Source organism: Glossina fuscipes, unplaced genomic scaffold (genome assembly GCF_014805625.2).
Source record: "Glossina fuscipes isolate IAEA_lab_2018 unplaced genomic scaffold, Yale_Gfus_2 0, whole genome shotgun sequence".
Lineage (NCBI taxonomy): Eukaryota > Metazoa > Arthropoda > Insecta > Diptera > Glossinidae > Glossina > Glossina fuscipes.
Window position 1 is genome coordinate 18,111,710 of NW_023998414.1, and position 19,827 is coordinate 18,131,536.

General features: G+C 34.7%; 1 protein-coding gene across 5 annotated transcripts in view; it reads left to right on the forward strand.

The window, feature by feature from the left end:
* Positions 1 to 19,827, forward strand: part of LOC119631785 (probable serine/threonine-protein kinase DDB_G0267686) — a 141,236-nt gene that overhangs the window by 2,010 nt on the left and 119,399 nt on the right. For 2 of the 5 annotated variants that reach the window (XM_038024304.1, XM_038024298.1), the window contains exon 2: positions 3,383 to 4,580. In XM_038024304.1, the coding sequence (XP_037880232.1) occupies positions 3,543 to 4,580 (1,038 nt within the window). In that variant the 5' untranslated portion in view covers positions 3,383 to 3,542. Of the gene's footprint in view, positions 1 to 2,893; positions 4,581 to 19,827 lie in introns of all 5 variants that reach the window. The other 3 variants (XM_038024312.1, XM_038024320.1, XM_038024290.1) reach the window with 2 other exon arrangements.

A 19,827-nucleotide genomic window follows, 5' to 3' on the forward strand; every position in this document is an offset into this window, starting at 1 on the left:
AAGATATTCTTGTTTAGACGTCTAGACGTCGTCTATCACGAAATTCACTTGCTCGCAGGTTCAAATCTCAAGTGCGATAGAATTTACTTTGGTAGTCGCTGTAGTTAGTACTTAGCTGGTGAAGTTGTAACACGTACCAACTGGGCACATTTCTTACGCTGGCCATATGACCTATGTCTTTCTCTTTCTTGCTTGCTTTCCGACCATCATCGTGTTACGCGGATGGATATCACATCTCCTGCGTGATTGGTCATGTTAAAAAAAAAATGTATTTTTTTTAATTTATGACAAACATGTATACAACTAAGAATGCTATAAATTAATTTCTTCATTCTGAATGTTAGAAAAGGGGTTTGTCGAAGATAAAACCCGGCTCTTGATAACAGGTAAAGGCTTTCCTTCTATTAGTTTGCCTTTAATTATACTCTATCTCACTTGTGCGGGCGTGCGTAATGCAAAGAAATTGAGAAGGACCCAACTTTTATTATACCGATCGATTTAGAATTATTTTCTGAATTGACGTAAGCTTATATTTCCGTCTGTCCGCCCGATGTCTGTTCATGTGTCTTTGTGTTCAAATTATATGTCGCAATGAAACTTTATACACCGGCCTGTTTTGGCCCAAGGATGAACTCTATTCAAAATGTTTTGGATCTGCCCTCCTTTTCGACCATTGACCCATTCAACGCCTTATTTTGATAAGTGATTAGAAGAGAAACTATTGTAAATTTTATAGTTTCGCGACCAAAATTGCTTTGTAATAGTATCGCGGCGTTCTAAATTGCTGCGAAAACCGATCGGATAGGTTGAGACAATTTTTTGCGGCACTTACCATAAAACCCCTCCTACGCATTCTAAATCGTTGTATACCGAAAAGATCTATTTTTTTATATTTTATGATGAAAATTTCTCGCTAGTAAATGAAACATAGGAGGTTCGGATCATATAGATCTCTTTTTCCGACCGCACTCTATATAGGGGCTCTCAGGAAAGCAAATTTTTCTCTGACGACTCTTTCTAATTTGTTGCTTGCTATGACGAAAGCAACTGGAAAATAGTGAAATCTTTGACAAGTGGGTGAAGTTTGCTAGAGCTAGACCACGTTGGTCAATTTCGAATATCTTCCACTTCTAGCGCTTTCATCAGAATTACGCACTTACATAAATATAGTCTCATTAATTAGACGAAGTGGTGCAGGGTGTCTACCGGACCGTCTTATATGTGTTTTTATCTCCTTTAAGTAATAATTTTAATAAATTTCGCTCGAGAATTGATTGATTAGAATTTTAAATAAATTTTCTACACATGTGTTTCACTACAAATTTTGTTTACGTGTAAATACTTAAAAAAAAAAAAAAAAAAAAAAAAAAAGACAAAAAATTGAAGAAAATTATTAAACAATCACCGTACACCATGTAAAATATTAAGGGTGGCTGTTGCAAATGACGAACAGTGCCATCAAACTGCACTGAAAATCAAATCCATGCTATATTTATTTATATGTCTTCGCATATATCGGCTAAGAAAGAGCATGTATGGCTCTGTACGTGTGAGTCTGCGGACAATCTATTATGTAAACTTGTACATACAAAAAACAAAAACAAAAAGAAAAAGAATTAAAAGTTATTTGTTATTTGCTTAAGTAACATTTGTTTTCTACTCATTTAATAATGAAAAAAAAAAAAAAAAGAAAAGAAAAACGTTTGCATAACTTTGTGCAATGAATATCTTATCGCTTAGCTAACCAGAAGTGTATTTATCACATTGGGTTTTTTGAAAGCGCAATATATTGAATTCAATGTCCGTATGTCCGCTTGGACTTGACGGTACCGAAAAGTGGTGAATGTTTGCTACATTTCTTTTTAAATTCCTGCAAGCGGATGGAAGCTACGAACAGGAGCAGGATACGTGCGTATAAACAGTTTCTTTACAACCTACATCACTTGTTGTGATGCACGTTTGTGCGGATGCATTCAGAATGACTTGTGGTAGCCTCACCTCTTGTGATACCAATGCATTAAGAATTACTTTCTAAATGCATTTGAGATTGTCTATCCGTCTATCTGTCTTGTTTTCTTGCTTTTCTTCTTAACCAACCTGCAGACCTGCAATTTTTGAGATATTGAAAATGGTTCGGATCGGGTCAATTTTTCGACTACTTACTTCCCATATAACGTCTTATTTTAAGAAGTCGTTTCATGAATGACAGCGGGATGGTATTGGATGTTTGATGGTGATCCGTGCCTCGTTATATATATGATTTTGGTACGCAAAGATTTAAACCGTTTGAACTGAATTTTCAAATTTTCACTACTAGTTCTGGTGCGCGCATGCATGTATGAGCCATTTAAAGAATGAAGATCCACTCGCTCGACACACAATGTTTAAAAAATGTTAAAATTTTTTTTAATTAATTTTATTTTTTGTGAAAAATAACATTTGTTTCTTTTGCTATAGATTAAATACGGATGGTTTGGTGGTTAGACACTTTTTGCTTTTAGTTTCGATAATATGAGAAGAAATAAGTAAGGCGTAACCATCGACTGTGCAACTCACAACGAATACTACTTTCACTTACTACTATATGCAGTTTGTGTGTAAATGTAGAGACGAACTCTTAATTTAATTAGATGAGATTTAAAATTCAGAAGAATGACACAGAACAAAAGGAGATAATTAGCTCAAGTTTGCTTTAAGCATATATGTAGGCTATAAGGGCCGTCTAATTGTGACTTCAAATGGTAATAGACGGACAGACACATATGATCAAATCGATTCCACTGTTTACGCTGATCGCGAGTCGATGGCTATTTCTATGCCTGCAATGTAATTGAAAGATCTCAAGTTTGCTCTCTCTCTCTCTCTCTCTCTCTCTCTCTCTCTCTCTCAAAAGAATTTGACACCGGTTTTGTTGCTTTTTCGGACAGACAAACAGCAAGAATTAACTGAATTTCATTATTCAGATTGATGAAAGATATGTGCGCAGTACTTGATAATGTCGCCGACGCGTATTCCTTTACGCTATTCCTAAATATTACGTTGAAAGAAATTGTGTTCAAAAACATCAAATTGCTTTTGTAAGGCGGCGAATTTGCTTATTGTCAAAACATCTCTCTATTTTGCGAATCTCGTTAAGAGAGGTTTCCACGTTCAGGTGCATAAGAAGGAAAAAAAATTATTGAGAGCAAGGCGGAAGTTTGGAAGTATAAGATCGTCATCCGTAATAAAAATTCTAGTATTTTTTATTCGCTTCGGTGGATTACTCATGTAATCGGTGTGTTAAAGTACAATCCCTTATAATTTTCTCATAACTATATTAAAATGAAGCAACCATCGAAATTTAATTGTTTTAATTTTCATTTCTTTATATGATTTTTCAAAGAATTTTAAATAGAATTGTTATTAAATATACAAAATAGAAAAATACAAAGTTAAAGAAACGAATCGCGGAATAACAAAATTAGTTTTTAATTAAAATAAAAAAAACAAAAAAAAAGGAAAGGAAAGAAAAAAAAAGAATTCATTGCGCGAATAAACGCATTATGTCGAGAGCTTCGTCCATAGAAACGCCAACTTCTCCGACGGGTCCATTACATTTTCAACAACCTCAGCAGCATTATCGCCAACGTAGCGTATTACAACAGCAACAGCAACAGCGTCATCATCCTCAACAGCAGCAGCAACAACAACAACAACAACAGCCACAACATACTACTACGGCTGTTGTTATTAGTGCCAGCTCTTATAATAATCCTTACACACAAACAACAACAATAACCGCAAATACTACCAGTCCAAAAACTGAAAGCAATCGGCAAAATAAACGTAATCATAACTCTTCCTTTTCCACCACATCCACATCGCCCATATCACCTATATTATCGAAGGCTTCCTTTAATCCATTAACCGACAATATGATATCGAATGCTAATAATCATAATTCACATCATACAACTATTACTACTTCAATTAATCAATCTAACCATCAATCTACACATTCTTTATTAACTCCTTCCTCTTCCACATCCTCATCTCCATCGGTTTCGGGTGCAGCATCCACAGCTGCAGCGGTACATCAGCCTCTTAATTCTTTTGGTAATTCATATCCAGCACACCATCAACAACACAATTCGTCTTCATCATCTTCATCGTCGTCGTCATCGGCCTTGTATTCTCATCAACATCAACATCAACAGCAACAACATCAACAACAACAACAACAACAGCAACAACAACAACAGCAGCAGCAGCAGCAGCAACAACAACAACAACAACAATTTACAAGGCCATCGACATCAATGTCGACTGGTTGCAATGCGCCCGCTGCCGTCACCTCATCGCATTCTCAGCATAGCTCCTGTACACCATGCAGCATTAAACGTCATACCGATGTATCGGTATGCCCTTCATCGTCCTCGTCTTGCTGCTCTTCGGCTAGCTCGCAATCTGTTTCGGCGTCTGTTACAGCAAATCATCATCATCACCATCACCATGGCGTTGGAGGCCAAGGCAATGCTAATGCCAATATTGTAACTCCGGCCGTGATTACACAAAAATCGCGTACCACACCCTCAGATAAGGTAAGTGCAGCAGTCTATGAGGATTAAAAACCTTTCACAAATAAATGCTTATCTTCCTTCTCTTTAATATTAAATATTCATGTGTGTAACATTACTTTAGGCGCTGTTCGTTCTCTTTTCTGGGGCAGTTTTTTTTTTTTTTTTTTAATTTTCAGTTTTATATGGGTTGGCTGCTGATGACGAATAACAAACATGCGTTCGCACAAGTCCTTGCAATGATTTTTATTGATTTTTTTTTTTTTTTGTCTTTTTCTTGTTTTCAAAATGAAAACATGGAAACTATTGCGCTATTAACATAGTAAACTGCAAGGCATATGTTTTTGTATAGTGCAAGCGCAGTCATTGCATACATTTGGGTAAGCAATCCGTTGTAGCTTAAGTATATCGTTGTCTGCTTTGTTGAGTACAGTATAAAATAATGCTAAGATTGCGCTGGCTTTCATTAAAACGGGGGATGTCCTTCAAAATGACAATTTTTGGCACATGAACAACATTCCAATTTTATTGCACTCTATTATTGTTATTATTATTATTATTATTTTTTTTTATGCTATACTTATGCAAATGCGTCATAGAACATGTTACTTTTAAAAAATAAATGTAATTAATGTTGTGGTAGCGTAAGTAATTTGAGTTAACTTACTTAATTAATTTATTTTATAAATTTAATTTGTTTTTTTGTAGCATATTTTATGGCTTCATTAAAAAGTGCAAATTGACATCTACTTTTTAGGGATTTCTTATATAAGATTCTCAAGGTCTCTTATGACCTTCAATTACACATACAAATGGCCTTAAATCGAAAGAAAAACAAAAAAAAAAAGGCCAACGTATGTACGTAAGGTCAAGAATTTGTTTGCTTTTTTTTACTTTTTTTTTTTTTTACAAGCTAAATAACTAGTTACTAAAGAAAATATCCGCCGCTTTAAGCCTAGACTTGACAGAATCATTATCAACATTATAATAATGCCATGAAATAGCCAATGATTGCATTTTTATTTATTTACTCGTGCTCTTTTCGAACTGTAAATGAAGTTTAGAGTGAAATTCATGAATCGAAGAACAGACAAAGTGACAACAATTACAACAACGTTGTTATTATCATAACACTCAACGTTTTGTGTAAGGAAAGGACATCAAACAAAGAGGTCAGTCAAGCAGATAAGAGACATAAAAAAGAGAAAAGTCAGCCGATGTCTGGCGCTAAGTTGATCATTAGATGTGTCTGTAGACCGTTTGATAAGCACACAAAAGTTTTTTTTCCATTTCATGGCAACAATAAAAAAATGATGTTTTTTTTTTCGCTAAGGTAACTAAAGGCTTTTTGTAAACCCATAAAGGACATTAGTGGTGCTGCTCTTTTCTTTTAGAATTAAAAAAACATTTTTATTAGAAAATTTTGATTATGTATCGCTGTTGGTTTTCCTTGCTTTTTTTATTTTATTTGTATTTATTTATATTTTAATTAAAAGTTCACAAGTGAAAAGTTTACAAATTGATAATAACTTTGAAATGTATTTAACAAGTTTACAAAAGTTTAAAAAGCGCTTAGTAATTTTCTTTTCCTTTTGTAAGCGCTTGATGGAAGTCATTAAAAAAAAAGGTATATTTCAAGGTGTTAAGAATATGCCAAAACAATTGCATACTTTTCGCCTTATTTTGCCCAGTAAGCGAGTATCGCCTTGTAATTTTTATTAGTGTTAAAGTAGTGTATATTGAATTTCCTTTAGCTAAAATTTGAAATGTCGCTTTATGGACTTGTATGTAAAATCATAAAACTATTATGAAAAATTTTGTTCAGAAATGTCTTCTTCTTTTTTTTTTCTTTGACTATTGTGAGTTTGTGTTCTCGATAGTCTCTTATCATTTTCCTATTTTCCTCCTAGCCTTTGAAAATAGCTCGATGAAAATGGTAGTTTGATGATATCGCTACGCAAGCCTTAAAATTGCTTACTTAAGCGCTACCATCTCTTCTGGCGAATCTTTAAAGGTATATGACACATTTGCTGATAACAAGCCGTTTAGATAGTTGGGCGTCAAACTACTATAATTCCCGGCATTGCGGATGCCGGTCGGTGACAACTGTTCGAAACTTTTCCAATGCGCACGTCATGACGATGCTCCATTATTGTACCCTAAGGTTTTCTACAAACTCTGCAGCAAGTCTTCTCGTTACTTCTCCTTCACCTTTTTCACAAAATAGAATTCTTCATAATCGTAACCGCTCCAGAACAGGCTTGACTTAGTTGCTCAGCAGTAGGAATTGTCACCGAGGAATCTAAAAAAAACACGGTTTTCTTTTTTGGCTTATCTGGGAGCCATACGTTACGCTTTCTATTACGGGAAAGCTTTCCCAAAACATTTGTGACTATGCAGTCAACAGATACTTGTGTACTTCTGGGTATGATTTTGGTACTGTTCATTTGCCCGTTTCGCTCGACTTTTATTATGTTATCTCTTGTACCATCATCAAATCGTAAAAAATGATAGCTCAAGGCAAAATATTGTGCGGCTTCTCGTAGTAGGACATTTCTTCGATAAATAGGACTCGTTTGATCTGCTCCGACCCTCAGGTCCGCACGCTTTTCATATATCAATAAAATTTCGTGCCAGGCGAAGGCCTTGAGAATTTTTTCATGGAATGTTTGATAGGCATAACATTGGTATCTTACCCGTTCCTCCCTATATTTTTCTAAATTCAATGCTTGCTTACACAAGATGATAGCACAACCATTGAGATCATTGTAGTCATTTGCCACAGTGTTTACATTCACTTCGAGTTCGTGCATAGGATGAGTTTAAGCAAATCTTATTGAAGAGTTCAAGGATATCTTATACGAATTGTGTCAACTTTTATTTATAATAAAACGGAGTCGAATGAGGAAAGGCGGCACTCAGTCGTGTTACAAATTCACTTTGTGCACGATGTCTTCATTAAATTACAAGCGAACGTCAAAATTAAGTTGATTTGCACAGTGCTGTACAGCGTTATATTAAATTGTTTTCACAGCTTAAAATGTCTTTGGATGTTTTTTCTTTCATGAAAAGAAAAAAAATTCTTTTTTTCCAAAATTAAATATATTCAACTACATGTAAAAACGTTTTAAAACTTTGTTTATTTAAGTTTCGTTTCTCTTTTGGCTTTTTTTATTTTTTTGTATTTTTTTCTCGTTTTAATGGTATTCGGTAACCTCTGGCTGCTTTATATCATTTTAATCACTATCAGGCTTCATCAGCTTACTGCATGCGGTTTACTGTTGGGTATCAAGGAAGTTAGTAATTTCCTTAACTTGTTCTTTTTTTTTTCAAGTTTTTATTCTTTTTTGTCATTCTTCAGTGTTAGCTTTTTCCGTATATTCGCTTCCAGTCTTCTGTGACAACGTCAAAAAAAAAAGAAAAAAGTGGCAGAGGAAAAGTTCAACTTTTTTTCAGCCTTTGCACGTAGCAGTTGCAGCAGTAGTAGTAGTAGTAGTAGTAGCAATAGAAGCAGCAACAAACATAAGCATATGAAATAACAAACAGACGTTATAAGCTGGCGATAAGCTGCTAGTCACTATACTAAGGATTATAGAGAATTTTCTAGATATTTGTTAAACGTTCGATTGTCGGAAGTCATGCCATGCCGTACACTTCTTATCTCTGTTTGCTTGCATAATATACGCCGTCTCTGAGTTTATGTAATTATCAAGAATTAAAATGATCTCATGCGGAGCACCTTACACCACACCATTTAAGCAATATGAGCCCGTGAATCGAATTATTCTCTCATATTAAACCATAAGTCGTAAAATATCTTTCAGCTCACAACTAACTCTTTATCAAATGATATGGAGATACTAAAAACAGTTAGTTCTGTTACTAACGCGTACACTTGGCCTAGTCAGTCCTGCCTTATCCGGCGATCTGTTGCCTATTAGACGGAAAGAAAATTATGCTCGTTGCCTCAAGTTCAAGTTTCGCGTATTCATAAACTGAGTTAAAACGTTCTAGTTGAGCAAGGCGGATTATTAAATACTTACTGCAATTTTTTTCCGCTTATCAGAAATTATTTCTCATTACCATATGAAGGCCTACATTTTACGAGAACCCATATCCATGAACGTTCTATGATTTGCGAATGTCTCAATTGACCGATCGAGTGCACAAAAATATTTATGAAAATTTTTTGTTTTATGCTCACTCGTTTTGTTATGCGTTTTCCCGGAAGCCCGATTCTCTCATTAGAGATATGAAAATTGAAAAAGAACATGTTTTCCTGGAACCTGTACATCGAAATGGATGAGTGAGCAAGAAATTTCGACAGTCAACTCAATGCTGTCGAGTTTTCTATAAAGCCGTTAGCCTTAGAAGGTTATTTCTCTGGCCAAGTTAGTTACAATAACAACAATAATAATAACAACAGATATTTAATATCCGCTGATTGAAATTTCAGTGCGAGAGAGCATATTTAGTCGTCAGCTATAGCAAGTGGTCAGTCCGTAAAGGCGTAAGATTTCCCGGTTTGGGCACACATCCACTAGGTCATTACGGTCATTCTCTATCTCTTTCTTTCTTTACGTCTTCCTGATCGCATTCTATCGATCGTATTTTATTTGCGGACGTTCCCTGAGTAGAATTGGATACGAACTCAATTGCGAAAGTTCGAAATTTTGAAAAAAATCTCTTTCTTACGGAAACCCACTTTAAAAAAAAAAAAAAAAAAAAACGAATTTATCTAAGATGCATATACATGTGTTATGGTGGAGTCTGTTCCACATATGGTAAAATTTTCTCTTCTAAAAAAGTTTTAATAAATTTTTAAAGCTTTCTATGGTCTGATGAAAAATATATGTATATACTACGACAAGTAAGCCTTTGTTGCTTGATAAAGCTGAGAAGAAATTATCTTAAATCGATTTCCATGAGTTGCTTGTTTTCACAAATATTACGTGAAAGGCGTGCACGCATACGAATTATCATTGTGCACACGTTATGCGTTCAACATGTCATCATTTGTTTTTTTATTTACTTAATTGAAACGCGTTTGTCGCGCATACTATTAACACTTTCACAATTGCTACTGCTTGTCAAAGATTATATTTTGAAAGTTTGGCATTGTAATCATTGCCATCATCTTTGGGAAGTGTAACATGTTAATTTCATCTTTGCGTTTGTAACCTTCTTGTTTGAAACCTTGTTGAATTAAACGTTCTCCTCATTCCCGAACCATTTCAAGACAATCCAATAATAATGTCCGATCGTCGTTCTTGTCATTCCCTCATATAGAAAGTTAATCAATTCCTCGAAAAATTAGGCCAAAAAACTCTGATTTTATGCGTAAACTCAGATTGAGTTTGTAGTAAGTAAAGAAAACTATCTATATTCCAAATTTTAAAATGTTCGTGTGCATTTCGTCTCTCGTTTTTCCACTATTCGGTGCCACATTTAGTTAAATTCGCACCTAACATGATAAGAATTAAGGAATGTGGTAAAACATTTAATCCAGCTGGATTGCTTAAGCATGCAATTTTAAGCAGCGCTTCCAAGTTAGAGCACTGCATATTTAATATAAAGGGACAAGTGAACGTAGACGTTTACGTTACAATTCTATGGTTAATAATGTTGTCTTAATAATGTTCAGAAATAATATTGCTTGGCGTAAGAATTGGATTTTGATAAGAAGCAATAGAGGTTAATATAAATAAGAGAAAAGTGAATAATTGGAACGAAACTGTGGAAGTTGGAAGTTTAGCTTTTTCATGTTATATAATCGGTTACCGCGAATGTTTGACTACAAGGCAAAAGAACAACGTTTGTAGCGTAGCATAGGCTAACACTGGACCAGTTGTTATTAGGATAATCTGTATTTGCAATAAAAGGAGAGAAGAATTTTTTATAAGGAATTGATAGAGAAAAACACGTTGTTGTTTGCTTGCATTGATTTAATACAGTAACACTTTACTATCCCAAAGGCAAGCTTAAACCAGATTAAGAACATTCAGCTTGTCCGGCGACGTAAAAAGCTTACGTCTTACAATAGCTTAGACAGCGTCTCTAGGAGATGTTGATATAAAATTGTGCGCGCACACACCATGTACACTCACAAGCACGCACGTGCACGCAAATTTTTGATAGAGGCAGTTAAGAATAAAATGTGAGGACAGGGTAGCCTTCAGCCTGGAAGGCTGGTAGGCGACATCAACAAATTGTGCGATTTTTGATACACATTGTGTATTTATCTAAGGGGTTCCAATAGAGAGCATAAGATTTCTTCATAATATACGCACAACACATAATTGTTGTATAATATCTACGCATGACTGCTACGCTTGGATTACAATTGTTCAGGTTTCACGCGCACGGCATTCCTTAACCATATTGTCCTTTGCGTTTTTGGAGCATCCTGTCAGCAGTGATTTTTTCCGATTTTCAAGACAAACGTTCACTCAAACGTTACTCCCTCTTTTCACTCCTCTTCCCATCTTCTAACCCTTCCTGATCATCGTCCACACATATAAGGCACATCGCCTGAGTGGCTGGTTGAAAGAAAGAAAATGATGAGAGGAGCGAGAGATATGATTAATAAAATCATGATTATATAGATTAATATCCGATATAAATAATCGTCATATATTGCTAGATAAAGCCTAAAAAGAATATATATCTTCACTTGGTTGGCAAAACTCGGAATATATATGCAAATGTGTGTATTGGTGGTACATTATGATATTTCCGACAGATCATAAGTGCTTTGATTGATTAACATTTTATTTACATTGAACGTATTTGAGCGATTTCGGCCGGATATTTACGTGATTTCCGATGAAAATCAAAGAAGAAAATCAATTAAAAAATTTTCAAACAGAAAGCAATAAAAGAATCGTAAGTTTAGTGCCTGAGAAATTACGTGGAAGTAAAAGGGCTTACAATGAGCCTGTGCCAGGTTATTGGTCGACTATCTGGCATTGCTGTGCCAGTAGCGAACAGTGGTCAATAAAGAGAGCAAAGCAAGTAAAATGATTTTATGACAACGTTACGCATAGAACGTATGTTATTTAGGTGAATTTACAGAGGCAGACAGACAGGAAAACATGAGTGTTGTTTCTCCTTAAGCTATTAATGATTTTTTCTCTTTTCATTTTTCAATTTTCCTTCATACCTTCTGTTATCCACCAACGTAAGCAATCAATCAATAGAGACCATATGTTCATAAGTTGAACGTAATCATTAGATGGAATGTAATTGACAATGATTTGAGATGAAATGCTTCGGTGAATTAACTCTAAAAACACCTTCTGTGTAAATAATGACTACTCAGCCGTAAGTCACTCAGAAGTTTTAGAGGTAGCCAACGTCTCTCAACATTTCTGTGGGATGTAAATATTTGATAAATCGATTGCATCCTCGTTGGATGGCTGTGTAATAAGCAATAGGTCGATGTTAAAAAGTCTCACTTAAAACGATTTCGCCAAGAGATGGGTGAAACGTTCCATTCTATTTTATATGTGTGAATATGAGACCATCTGCAGAATCTGTAGAGACCGCTTGTGCCGAACGAAAGAAGCTGGGGCCTAGAGGCTAGGAGCATGGGCAGAGGCAAGTACAATTAATCTTTAAGATCGTGCTACAGATTGCCCACGTATATATAGTGTGACTTAAGTTTGTGAAATTCAAAGTCATAGACATAGTTGGGTCGATAAACCTCTCCTTTCAGTCCATAATAGAAATTCATCAATGTGAGCGAAAAACTGAAGAGTTTGCAATAATCTACGTTTGTATAAATAGTTAATATTTATATAGGAAATGTTTTTCGTTGTGCAGGATGATTTGATTGAATCCACCTTCCCTTGTTAAGTCCAATATTTTATTTTGACGCATGCTTACGTATCTATTATATGCGCATTTTACGTAAAAATGGTCCTCGTCTGGCGTAGCGATCCCCTTACTGACACGCACACAATTTATACGAATGCAGGTAACGGTCAATGGATTTAATGCACTGCTTATTGAAGATTCACTCTTAGATGAGTATAACATTTTCACTTGTTTTCATTTTTGCTTTCTTCGTTTTGGTAATAGATTTACTGCTACTTAATGTCAACATTATGCGTGTATTTTTTTTTTTTTATGCGAAAAGCTGGTAATTAAATACATATGCGTTCAGGTGTCTGTATGGCTATGTTGTCGGTGACTGAAAGTGTATTAATTTTTTCATTGCAAATTATTAAAAGCCATGATTACGCTTTATGGATTTCGTAAAAATGATTGGCAGTAAATTAAAATTTGTCTTATCCTTGCGCCAGCCTACTCCAATGGCTTATGTTGAAAGTCTTAGAAAGGTCAAAATGAATGAGTAAATATAAGTTGAGGTCAATTGTGTGCAACTATTCACTCGTGAAATTGGAAATTATTTTCTCATATAAAGCATGATCAATAAGTGAAGTATCTGAAGAGCCAGATCCAAAAAAAAAAAAAAAAAAAGAAATGTTCTGCATAACTCTCTAGTGTTGAACAGTTTCATTTCGGTTACACTGTTCATGATGGAAAAAAAGTGAGCATTAGAGTAGGGATCGATTTGTGAATTGATAGCAATGTTCCCCTAATAAAAGCAAATCTGGCTTAGTCAAGCATTATGAAAGAAACATTTAATTAATATTGGAAACTAATCGCTGACGTATGTCCTTCGTGACTTGCGCTCCGTAGATCACAAATTTTTTCGGTGAAATTTGGTATCGACTTTTCATCCGACATAGAAAACGGCGAAAAAGTCATTTGTTGTCAATACGAGACTGTTGTATTTCTCCCCTCTAAGTAAATATATACAAATTTTCACAAGAGTGTAAATATACAATAAGAGAAAAAAGGACTGAATGTCATGTTGTGACTAAATTTGATTTTTTTTTTGAAAAGTGAAATGTTAAGAGCGTAACTAAAGCAGGTCCGATAAGCATTATGGCAACTCTGCGTTGCCAGCTGAAATGGTTAAACAGATAACTGGCTGAGTTTAAACGTGACCACTTTCACAAGCACAGACGCTACTCGATCGAGGTTACACCATTTGAAATGATTAAAGGAAATCTCATGAAATGAACACGAAATTTCACGTTGATCAATAATATATATACTTTATAGGGTGCCTGAAGCTTCTTTTTGAGTGTTACATATATTATGGACAAACAATAAAACGAATATATCTCCATCTTACAGTGGTGGGTATGGAACAATAAAAATGTATCTGTCTTTTTGCTCATAAACAAATCTTGTAAATTTTAAAATGATGTCAAAGGAGAAGAATTTTTACGATTTGGTCTCTTGGCCATATCTCTCTGAAGTGGAGATGCAATATTTTATGGCCGATTGAAGTAAATTCTAATGAATATTTAATTTACGCAAGTAAGAGTTGAATTTGAATAATTTTTTTAGGCATCATTTTCATCTCATTTTGCAATTTTAAAGAATTCTGACAGGACCGAATAAACACTGACAGCACATGTTCCATACTTGTATAGGTTATGCTATCGTTTCTAGTCGTAACATTTTTGTTCGTTTACTACTGCGCACTCAAAAATTTTAAAATGAAGATTTATGTCAACAGCTTGGCGTATATCCGATCAATTCGCTGAAAATAGACGTCGTTCGTCAATAACAACGCCTTTTGCAACTGATAAGCGGAAAAAAAACTGAAAATTTTAAAAGTTTCTTTTTGAAGTAAGGTGCCACAGGTACGTCAGGGGTATGTTGTTTCTGTTGTCCTTAAACGCTTAAACGACGCCCGATCCCTAAGGGGTCCACTGACAAGTTCATATTAGGAGCAAAAAATCAAGCGAGTTGCATACATAGCAGACTATGGCAAATACGTACAGGGTTTATCGAAATGCGACATTGAAAAGCATTTAAAATTTGTCTCTCTCTCTCTCTCTATCTATCTCTTTCTCTCTTCCTCTCTCTCTCTCTTTTTTTTATTGCTGGCGAAATAGAACGACCATTTCTGCTAATAGGAGGGAACTATTTATCGCGACTTCCAGAATACGTAAATAAGCAACAAGTGTCTGTATGCGGGGTGACGTTCACTTCGTTCGTGTTTAATATATAGGAACTTTGCAGCAGAACATCTCATTACAGTTTGCTTTTTTCCCACCATCTCTCAGCACCATTTTGTCATAATCTCTGCAACACCCAAGAGGAAGTTTCAGAGACTATCAAATATATATATTCTTGATCAGCATGGTGTTGTGCATCGATTACGCAATATCTGCTCGCCTATGTGGTGTGTGTTGTTGACACTCTCGGTCGCAAAAATGAAGATGTCCGCTTCAGATTTAGTTGTGAAGCATTGGCAGCTTGTGTACTCAGGTTTGTTTTCAAAATGAGTCAAATGGTCAGAGTACATAGCCGCGGTAAAGCGTCTCTGCGAGCAAAAATTCAAGCGATTTTCCTCATTGCTCACGATTTGTGGAAGATGGAAAGCTGAAGTTTTCTGCATTGACTTTACGGTAAACTCTACTATGTATGTGTGCAAAAAAATATTAAATTTTCCTATTTTTCATTTTTTTAAGTTTTTATGTTTATTTATCATAAGGTATAGAAGACAGAATGTTTAAGATGACTTTGCACATTCCTTAAATGAAGATATATTATCTGGCTAGAAATGCATTGATTCTAAAATGAACATGGCGGACGCCATGATATGGTTGATTAGTTTTTTCGTCGCAATGCCGTTGATATGGGTATCAAATAAGACGATTCGGAGGGAGTAAAAGGCGGTAATGTTTTAATTCTAAATTAATTATAGTGAACATCACGACGTAAGGGATTAATTTCCTCGTCGCAATTCCGTTGATATGGGTATCACATGAACATGATCACAAGTCTGTTAATTCTTTAATTAATTATACCGGACGTTACGATGCGATTTTCTCAATATGGAAAATAAACTTTATTCCATATTATAAGTATAAAGAGAAGCATGGGGCACTAACGATTTTGATGGTGGTAGGTATGCGAGATTCCGTCCTAACGGAATATAACTTTGCTACTTAGTTTTCTTTTTAATTTGTAAGAAAAGCTAAACGGTAAAAGGTGTCAACATGAATTTTCATCTATTTTAGATATTGGTTCTTGCGATTTTTAATTAAAAATGATTTCATGTAAGACCTTTGCGCTGCTTTAGCACTTTAATCCTGGAACAACAATTTTCATCATTTTTGCATAAAAATCTGCTTTTAAGTCAATGCTCCTCCAACAAAACCCCTAAATAAAAAGTTTAATAGAGCTATAGGGTATGATCGTCACGGTAAGGTCACGTAAGAGTTTTTAATGACTATACGAGCATTGAACCTTCTTTCCAATAAGTTGAACTTGTCACCAAATGTATAGCACGTTTGCATCATTTTTCTGAAGCCATATACCGACGAACTCGAAATCATCTGATTTTTGCCACAAAAATTTAATTATCATAAATCTCTAGCTTTCTCTCTTCAGGATTGACTGTAAGGTTAATTTTATGCTTAAAAATTACATTTTTAGCCCACAAACCACACCCAAAAGTAATTTTTTTAGACAAGAAAGTCCTTTAAGAGCATTACATTTGTTTTCTTTGCTCCAAAAAGGCTAATAATCATTATTCACGAAGTCATTTAACCAACAATCTCTGTATGCTGCACAACTGTACATATGTATTGCATTCCACAAACACTGGCAAAATCCATAACAATATGCTAAAAAATAAACACTTGATCCAAACCTCAAGTAGAAGTGCGTTTCATTTAAGTTTACTTTCGGAACCACGAAAAAATGGATGATCCTGTATATACGCGATGCTAGCCAAGCACAATTATAGGTCCAGAGGGCGAAGAAAGTAGTACTTAAATTGCGTTTCGTTACGTCAGCTTAACAAATCTAGCTCCACTCTAAACATTCGGCATGAGCTGAGTAGACAAGAGTCACGACTATCAAGTCGTTAGTTCATGTGTTCCCAATTTAGTGCAGCTGGACCATATTTGATCGTATATCTAGCTATAGTGGGTGTTTAATTGTCGAAGACATAATAAGGCGATTAAACAAGCGCCTGCCAGACTGCGCTTCTGTCTCTTCTTTTTCCCCATTTATGTCTAACTGTCATGTTACATAAGCAGGGGACATCGCCAGAGTGATTGGCCATAAAAAAAATGCTGAAAGTTATGGACGCAGGTGCTGAAAGTAGTCATCAAAAGAAGTCTTTTTCGAAATGCAATCTCGTCTGCAAAGAGAAGCGGACATGCGACTTCTTGCAAGGAGTGATGTACGGCGACAACTTTTACGCAACGCTAGCCCGATGTTTTGACCCAAATTGAGACAATACTATCTATGTCTCTGCCATGGACTTTCAATAAGACGATGCAAAATCCTGTACAACGGGCAATCTAGTTTTCTTTTACGAATTTCATTATGAAAACTGTCTCGGTATTATAATTTTAAATGAAACGTAACCAAGATTCGTTTTCTTCTTTCTTTTTATAATTTAATAATTGGTTCACTTTTGTCCGCGTTATGTAGATTTTTGTGCCTTTAGTTATGATAACGACGATGATGATTACTATGTATGGTTGAGTCATACATTCTGCTGCTTTTCATCACTTGTTTTTAATGAGTTTTCGGTACAAGGGGCTGATTGACTGAATGACTGACTAGTTGGCTGCCCTATAATATTTCCGGTTGCACTTGTTATTGTCGTAAAGTAAAGTATAGCAAAGACCGTACGACCGAACGGCACTTGAAGCACTTAAACAGTCTGGTTGTGGTTTTTCTTTTTTTTTTTTGTCTTTGTGTTTTATTTAATAATTTTTTTTTTTTTTTCATTTTTGTTATAATAAAATGTTTTTTTTATCATCAATTATAAAAACTGAAAAGTACAATATTTTGTTGTACTGCTGCGCTGATACGCATATATAATGTCTTCTTCTTTTTCTTTTTTTTTGTTTTTGTATTTGTATTTTGTATTGTATGTTTTTTTTTTCTTTTTGCTTTTTTATATATGTATCCAATAATGAATTTTATCATCACATTTGTTGTTTGTTCTTCTTCGTCTTTCTTTAGTGTTCAAAGTGCTGATAGTATTAATTATTGCGTTATGATAAGCGAACACACTAATCTCCTTCTCTTTGCCTCGATGTATACATGTACAAAAATGTAAATTACTATTCAAAATTTTAACAAAGTGAACAAAAAATAAATAAATAAATAAAAAAAAAATAAAATAAAAAATCATAAAAAGTAAAATTAATTTTAATTGAATACCATTAAGATAAAAAGTTAGGCGAAGAGATTAAATATCTCACTTAAATTTCATTTTACTCTCTTTTCCGCTTACTGATAACATTTTGTAAACTTTTTCATTTCATTTTTCATTATGTTTATTATTGTGTTTTTGTTTTTGCATTTCGTAAACACGAAAAAGAACAAAACGACTCACAACTTTTTATATATAACGTGAAATAAAACTCCTGACAAGAACTTTTCTGATTGATTTTACCATGCGTTGTTTCAAGCGAAATGGAAAATCCAAATATATATTTGACATATTTACAACGCATATATAAACTTCGCAGTTTATAACTGGAATACTTGTTACCAACAAGCACATTAAAAAAGAGTTATAAGCAAAATAAATTGAAATTTTTAGAGCTGAATTTACCATATCTAACTGTCTGTTTTTGACGGCAGAACCGAATTCACCTAATTTTCACTTTTGTTTTCTCTTTCCAATCGCAACATTATAGTTAAATTTCAAGTTGTCTCGGTTACAATGTGTCCATTCGTCTACTCGTCACCCTTTCATTGTATTCGGAATTTTTAAAACGGCCCCCCTTTTAAGACTCTACACCACTTCGCTTAACTAAGTTCCCCGTAGAATGATTTTCCAAAATATATTTGTATGCGAAGTAGCCCGATCCGAACCATTTTCATCCATTAGCGGTCTATCAAAATTGATCAAAATGTCTTGAAAATTGCGGCCTATAGGTCAAACACACAAGAAAATAAGATAGATACCCGGACAGACAGGCTTAGGTCAATGCACAAAGTGATTCGGAATCGATCTGTAACGATCTGTAACGGTGGGTCTATCCCAAGTCTTTCTGGATGTTGCATAAAACCGCACAGATTTAATAGACAGACTTGTTCCACAAGCGATGTTTCGCGAAATTTCTCCATCTGTAGAAAATTTTATGATATGATGATTGCATATTTAGTGTACGTACAGATAGGCATATGATCGTCTGTAAAAGGGTTTGGACTTGGTTTGAAAGTATGGCATGATTAAAGGAATATAACCTTTACTAGGAGATTTTTGGTGCCAGGGCTGTTTCAAAGGACTTGACATTTGTTAACCAATCTTTGGCCAGTTGTTATGACGGATTTGGTATCAGAATTTAGATTTGTATTGACCGATAGAAAGTAAGAGCTTTTAGTAGCCGGACGACATTATATTGGTTGGTCCTGCATCGTCGATCTAAACTTCGGGAACGGACATTTCTTCATCCTGTAGTAGCTGAATCCGAAATGCGTGTCAGTTTGAGAAATACAAAATTGGAATTGAAGCCATTCCTGGCCATAATTCAGGCCATTCCAAACACTTTTACAACACGGTATTTTATTAAAGTTATATTTGTTGTTCTTGCCACTATACTTTTGCTACTATAATACCTGCTATTGATCGGGATATTTATGAGCATTTTTATTTCCCCCATAATAGTGCTCGAATAGTAATCGAATTTAATTTTTTAGGTTGTTTAGATGCCGTTTTGCTAATTTTAAAGTTGTAAAATTAGCAACACGCGAGCCAAGTTTCAGTTTCACGTTTCGATATCAATTTCTGGTACGAGAATGATTTGGCCTTGAAAACGATTCCGTATCCGAATATCTCTGTTTAGAGATTAAGTTTAAACACTCTATTTTCCATAAATCGGCGAAAGTAAGCACAAATATCAAAATTATGAAAATTGAAAAGATTGCTTTACTGGGCGCAGGGCTATATTTAACATTAAATATCGATTTAAATATTTTGTTGGTATACACATTAGAGACAATCAAGTATTCGGGGTCAAATTGTTATCGAACGAATTCAATTTTATTAAAACTTATATCAGAGGGTGAGGTGAGCCTTGCTTACTAAAGTAAACAAATTTCTCTTATCTTCTTGTCGTTAACTGAATTTAATTGCGATTAATTAAATGTAATCGCAATCGAAGATTCTTGTTTACTGAGAGGATTAACATAACATATCCAATGA